The sequence below is a fragment of the Otolemur garnettii genome, unplaced genomic scaffold (genome assembly GCF_000181295.1).
Source record: "Otolemur garnettii isolate 467f Iridium unplaced genomic scaffold, OtoGar3 scaffold00260, whole genome shotgun sequence".
NCBI classification, from domain to species: domain Eukaryota; kingdom Metazoa; phylum Chordata; class Mammalia; order Primates; family Galagidae; genus Otolemur; species Otolemur garnettii.
The window spans coordinates 1226314-1232711 of NW_003852655.1; the positions used below are offsets into that span (position 1 = coordinate 1226314).

At 49.9% G+C, this 6398-nt stretch overlaps 1 protein-coding gene across 3 annotated transcripts in view; it reads right to left on the bottom strand.

Moving 5' to 3' along the window:
• The window catches only part of PHRF1 (PHD and ring finger domains 1), a 35002-nt gene that overhangs the window by 27538 nt on the left and 1066 nt on the right, over positions 1-6398 (bottom strand). Inside the window, exons 1-4 of one of the 3 annotated variants that reach the window (XM_023508577.1) lie at positions 5416-6245; positions 4232-4344; positions 3071-3184; positions 1426-1593 (exon numbers count right to left, since the gene is read on the bottom strand). In XM_023508577.1, coding sequence (XP_023364345.1) covers positions 1426-1593; positions 3071-3164 — 262 coding nt within the window. In that variant the 5' untranslated portion in view covers positions 3165-3184; positions 4232-4344; positions 5416-6245. Of the gene's footprint in view, positions 1-1425; positions 1594-3070; positions 3185-4231; positions 4345-5415; positions 6246-6398 lie in introns of those variants that run through there. The other 2 variants (XM_003802802.3, XM_012813344.2) reach the window with 2 other exon arrangements.

The window sequence follows — 6398 nt, forward strand, 5'->3', positions numbered from 1 at the left end:
TGGCGGGCGCCTGTGGTCCCAGCTACTTGGGAGGCTGAGGCAGGAGACTCACTTGAGCCCAGGAGTTGGAGGTTGCTGTTAGCTGTGATGCCACAGCACTCTACCCAGAGGGACAGCCTGAGGCTCTGTCTCAAAAAAAAAGAGTAAATAGCAGGGTGGGAAAAGCAGCAGGAGAAGAGAAGAGCTACAGGAAGGGGCCCTGGACAGTACCAGGCCTCCAGGAGACAGGAGGTGCCCTTTGAACATCTGACTATATTTCCCATCAGCTAAAGAGACATTGGCTACTTTTTACATTCAAAACTTAGTGCTGTAAGAGTATAGTATGGTGCTCAGTAAGGTTCTGTGCGCCCATCACTATAGCCAACACCCCTCCAGTGCCTAAAGCTCTGAAGCGGCCTTGTGACAATGCTCCATCCCCAGGTCTACCGCTGATCAGCCCCCTCTTATTATCCTTCAGATTGCAATTAATGTGTAACTTTCTCTAGTTTCTCTCTGACCCCTAGGTCTATGGAGCCTTTCCTTTCTTTGGATGCCTGCTCTCACTGTCTATTACCTGGCACCCTAATAGCTGCTTCCTGCCACTGTTTCTGCTGCTACAAAGTGAGCTCAGAGACAGTGGACTGGCTGAGCTGGGCCCTCATACTCACTCCAGCCCAGAGTCTCTGGCAGCACCCAGCAGCCCATGCCTTCAGCCTGGCCAGTGCCTGTGCCAAGACCCGCTGTGGACAAGTCAAAGCCCCAGCTCAATGGCACGAAATAAGTAGGGGCCATGCCTGTGATCTGTCAACCCAGGAGAGAATAACTCAATGCACACCTAGTAACTCTGACGCATGCTGTCAGTCTGTTCTTTCACTGGCACTGCCCCCAACATGAGGGCTACCTTTCTGGATCATTCTACTAAGTATTATAGGGTTAAAGCAGATGCTTTAGAATGAGGCCTGGCAGATGGAAAGCAGCGAGGTGCCAAATGTCCAAAGTGGAGCTCAGTCCTCCCTGAGAAAAGTGCCCATAGTTGGGCTGGGGTGGGGCAACCAGGCCAGGGACCTTGTGGGCCGTGTCCCCCTCAGGGTGGCAACAGGACACAGGGAAGAAGTTACCACAGTGCACCCAAAATGGACCTGTCCTTTAAGGCACTGTTCCCTGCAAAGAAGTTCAAGGGCACAAATGTTAACCAGTGTAAATGAGCTGAGAATTCCCTATTAAAGTCATGGGATGTGTCTGCCAGCTCTCAGGAATTCTGGTCAGAATGAGAGGACAAACCACAGGGTGAGCTGCCAGGGCATGGCCAGTGTGTATAGGTCTTCCTCTCATCTTCCCCATACCTACTTAGGCCAGCTGTGGGTAAGACAATGACTTCACTGAGCACATTTTACAAAAGGCTGTCCCTGTCACAGCAAGAAGAGACAGAAAAGCCAGCAATCTCACCAGTTCTGTCCTCCAGGTCTTCCTGATCAGGTCCTGCCCCATCTTCTTGGTCTGTACCATCTCCGAGCTCACTGTCTGTGTCATCCTCCAAGTCCCCACTGCTACCGTCACTGCTTTCTTCTAGATCACCAGAGGTAAAAACACAGGCCCCAGGGGCAGTGTCACGACCTAGACAGCAGAAGGCCGAGGATTGCTTTGCAAATGCCTGGAGATGTGCAGGAGGGCACCTGCCAAAGGGCTACCAGAGGCCATCCCCGGGGGGGGGGGGGGGGGGGGTGAAGGCAGACACAGGGAAAATGGCATCCCTTTATCCTTCATATGTTATTTGCATTAAAAATAAGACGCAAGAGTTCAATGTACTTCTGCAATTAAAAAACAAAGACTAACTGGTTGGACACAGTGGCTCTTGCCTATAATCCCAGCTCTCTGGGAGGTCAAGGCAAGAAGTTTGGTTAAGCTCAGGTGTTTGAGGTTGCTGTGAGCTAGGCTAATGCCATGGCACTCTATCTAGGGTGACAAAGTAAGACACTGTCTAAGAAAAATAATAAAAAATAAATAAATAAAATAATAAAAATAATTTAAAAATTCTTTCTTTTGGCCCCATAGTTCAGTGATTAGGGTATTGGCCACATACACTGAGGCTGGCGGATTCCAACCCAGCCTGGGCTGTCTAAACAACTGCAACAAAAAAAGTAGCAGGGATCTGTAGTCCCAGCCACTTGGGAGGCTGAGGCAAGAGAATTGCTTAAGCCCAAGAATTTGAAGTTGCTGTGAGCTGCAACACCACAGCACTATACCGAGGGTGACATAATGAGACCTTGTCTCAAAAAAAAAAAAAAATTTTTTCCTTCCTTTTTCCCCTGAGACAGAGCCTCAAGCTGTCCCCCTAGGTAGAGTGCCGTGGCATCACAGCTCACAGCAACCTCCAACTCCTGGGCTCAAGCGAGTCTCCTGCCTTAGCCTCCCAAGTAGCTGGGACCACAGGCGCCCGCCACAATGCCTGGCTATTTTTTTTGGTTGCAGCCATCACTGTTGTTTGGTGGGCCTGGGCTGGATTCAAACCTGCCATCTCAGGTGTATGTGGCTGGCGCTTTAGCCACTTGAGCCACAGGCACTGAGCCAGTTTTTTTCTTTTTAAAGATTAAAAGTTGGCTGGTGGGCAGCACCTGTGGCTCAGAAGAGTAGGGTGCTGGCCCCATGTGCTGGAGATGGCAGGTTCAAACACAGCCCTGGCCAAAAATAAAAAAACAGTTGGCTGGGTGTGGTGGTTGACACACCAATCTATAATTCTAGCACTAATGGAGGCCTGAGCTCACAGTTCAAGATCAGCCTGAGCCAGAGTGAGACTTCCGTCTCTCAAATTAGCCAGGCGTTGTGGTGGGTGCTTGTAGCTCCAGCTATTTTGGAGATTGAGGCAAGATGGCCATTGAATCCAAGAGTTTGAGGCTGCTGTGAGCTATGATGCCATGGCACTCTACCAGGGTAATAAGAGCAAGACTGTTTCAAAATAAATAAATAAGTAAGTAAAGAAGAAAGCTGACAACACAAACAGATAACTCTGAATGGGAGCTTACAACCTGGAGAACATGGCAGGCAGGCCTAGACAGTGCCCTCCTGGTAAGGTCCCTGGTGCCAAGTGGCTCACCAAAATCGCTAGCCATGTCCATGGGGCCAACATGTGGGCATCCATCCAGCACTGGGCTCCAGGCCACAAGCTCATGCGGGCTGTCGTCCTCCATTGCTACACATGGAGCTCAGTCTGAAAGAAACCAGAAGTAGGCAATTTCCTGCATGTCCCTGGCTGGAATCCCCCTGAAAGGATGGCAGGTAGTTCCTACATATTGTGCCCCTGTGCTGTGTCCACTTGTGTAGCTCAGGGACAGAGCCATGAGACACAACGCACATACAACTCTAACCATTAAGTTGTACACAAATTTAAAAAAAGACATTGGCTCAGTGCCCGTAGCACAGTGGTTACGGCACCAGTCACATACACTGAGGGTGGTGGGTTCAAACCTAGCCCTGGCCATCTAAACAACTGCAACAAAAAAGTAGCCGGGTATTGTGGCAGGTGCTTGCAGTCCCAGTTACTTGGGAGGCTGAGGCAAGAGAATCACTGAAGCCCAAGAGTTTGAGGTTGCTGTGAGCTGTGATGCCTCGGCACTCTATTGAGAGCGACATAGTGAGACTGTCTCAAAAAACCAAACAAAACAAAAAACCAAACACTGATTCCTCTTTATAGCTACATTCAAAGCCAGATCCCAATTTATAATGACTAGGATGTTTTTGTACAAATAGCCACCTGCAGCACCCCAACAGACACAAACAAAATGGAATAAACTTTTGAGCTAAGACTCAGAGGGCTTTTCAACTGAGGGCTGGTCACCACAGGGCTCAGCTGGTAAACAGGGCCCTCTCCCTGCCACACTACTCTCAGCCAAGGCTGGCCACTCTCAGGAGGCCATGAGGCTCTGCTGAAGCTCTCCTGACCTCACCCAGAGCACACCCAACAGGAACTACTGAATCCCCTAGGCACCTAGAGCCAGGGAATCAAGAGGAGCAGAGAGCAGCCCCTGGCTCTCAAGTCCACTTGCTCTTGGGCTCCTGATCCAGCAGTGTGGACACTTGCCCTCCACACCCGACAGGGTCCCTGTGAGGGTAACAGAGAATATCTTTATAAACACGCTAGTTTCACACAATCCTCCTGTATCAGGGCCTCCAATTTTGGCTCCCAAATAAGCAAAGTCTCTGCTTATAGCTCCTTTTCCTCATTTCCCAGGCGACCCTTGGAAGAAACGCCTCTCACAAGGGAGTCATGTAGGAATTCAGTGGGTCACAGTGAAGCCCACCCTGCAGCACTCTGCTTTCCACCAAGTCCAGTTTCCTCCCAGGTCCGAGGCAAGAGCATCACATGACAGACTGGTGAGAGAGGGGAGGGGAAGGCCCTCAGGACCAGAGCCTCACTGCATTGCAGAGTCCATCACGGGTCTCACATTTTAAGCTCACATTTTGTTACAACTCAGACAGGGGTATGACCACCACTGCTGTACAGATGTTCCGGAGGACAATGTCCAACTGAGCTAAGGCTAGATCAGAGACCAGGACTGCCCGCTTCCCTATCTGACAAAACAGTACGAAGTCCCCAATTCTAAGATGATGTTTTCTCAAATAGTGAATCCATGTTAATTCAATGCAATTGTCAACTGCCAAAAGTTACTACTACCTGGAAATACTAAACTGAGAAGTGGTACTGCCAAATCATTATCTTTCTTCTACCTGGTGCTCTAAGGTTAAGATAATTGGCCATTATCCCCACTCAACTCAGTCTGTACCCCCACTAACTGGTATATTCAGCAAAGATATCCTACTTGTCCCTAACCCCATGTCCTGGCCAAAGCTCCTGCTGGAGACACTGACTCTGGGAGTATTCAGAGACAGACTCCACGTCTCATCTAAGGAGTGACAGCTCTCCTGTGGGGCACACGGAGATGAGACCCAGAAGTGGGCATAGCTGTGTCCCTTCCCAGAGCTGGACCCCACATCACCCTGGGACACCTGCTTCAATACCTACCCTGCCCCTACTGTGTGCAGTGCAAGGGGAACACAGTTCCTGCCCTGGAGAAAGGAAAGGAGGTAGTTACTCACACATGTGAATCTACCACAGAACATCTCAAAAAACACCAGGAAATCTACTCCCTAAAGATCACCCAGGAGACCACAGAGCAGAGGTAGAGGGAGTTCTAGGGTCTGACTACCCCAAGTGCAAACCCTCACTGTCAAGTGTATCTCATACACACAAGGTCAAAAATAGGAATAAGTAAATCCTGGCTCCTTACTTGATGCACCAAGGCCAAGAACTACCAGTAAGGGGTGAGTGGCAGGGCGAGTGCGAGGGCTGTTAGAAGAGATCAGTGGGCAATGACAGTGGTGGGCACATGAGAGCTTGTCTGAAAGACCAGCTCAGGAATGAGGCTCCAAAAGTCCGATCACCTGTGGGATTAAGGCCTGAGGACCTTTGTACCCTCCACCACTGCTGGTGGGGAAAACCTCCAAAGGCCTCTTTACACTCCTCTACTATAGCAGTGGGAAGGCTCAGGTTATGTAAGGCTGAACATCACCACTTCCCGGATCATCGCACAACAGCAACTGCTGGAACCTTCCTGCCAGAGAAGAGGAAAAGAACACAAGTAGCCTCTGCAGGCATTATATTTTCCAGGGCAAGCACCATGAACAAGATCATAATTTGGGACCACCAGCACCTCCACCCCCACCAAAAACCCTCCAGTCAGAACTCTTGTCCCACCAGCAGCCCCAGCTCAGACATGTCTACCCTGATTCAAAATCTCCAGCTCTACCATCTGTCCCTGGCTGCAGTCTGGGAAGCCATTTCTGTAGGGAGGTCTCCAGCCTTCCCAAGGATTACTGGGGCTCTCCTGCTCAGCATCCAGATGTGGATAGAATTAAAACCAGAAAACCATATTTCTCTTTTCAGATTCAAGGAAACCCATACATTTGCAATTCCAACTTGTATTAAGGAAACAAAAGGGCCTGTGGTGTGTGGTAGCTGCACCTATGTTAAGCCCAGAACATGAGTGCTGGTACCAGGCACCAGGCAAGCCTGCAGCAAATCCTGCCACGTTTGTCTTTATTCACCATTTAATTGTAAACCGCAATGGAAATAAAAAATTAGGGGCCCTAAAAGGCCTCTGCAGGATTGGGATGAATACCATGTTGCAGCACTGCCCAGGGCTCTGAAGCCAGGCATGCTCTGGATACTCAGCGATGGCACTATACTGAAAGGAGTCATCTACCATTTTTTCAACTCACACAATTCTTGTAAAGAAAAAAACCCGGCTCGGCGCCTATAGCTCAACCGGCTAGGGCGCCAGCCACGTACACCTAAGGTGGCAGGTTTGAATCCCCAGCCCGGACCCGCCAAACAGCAATGATGGCTGCAACCAAAAAATAGCCTG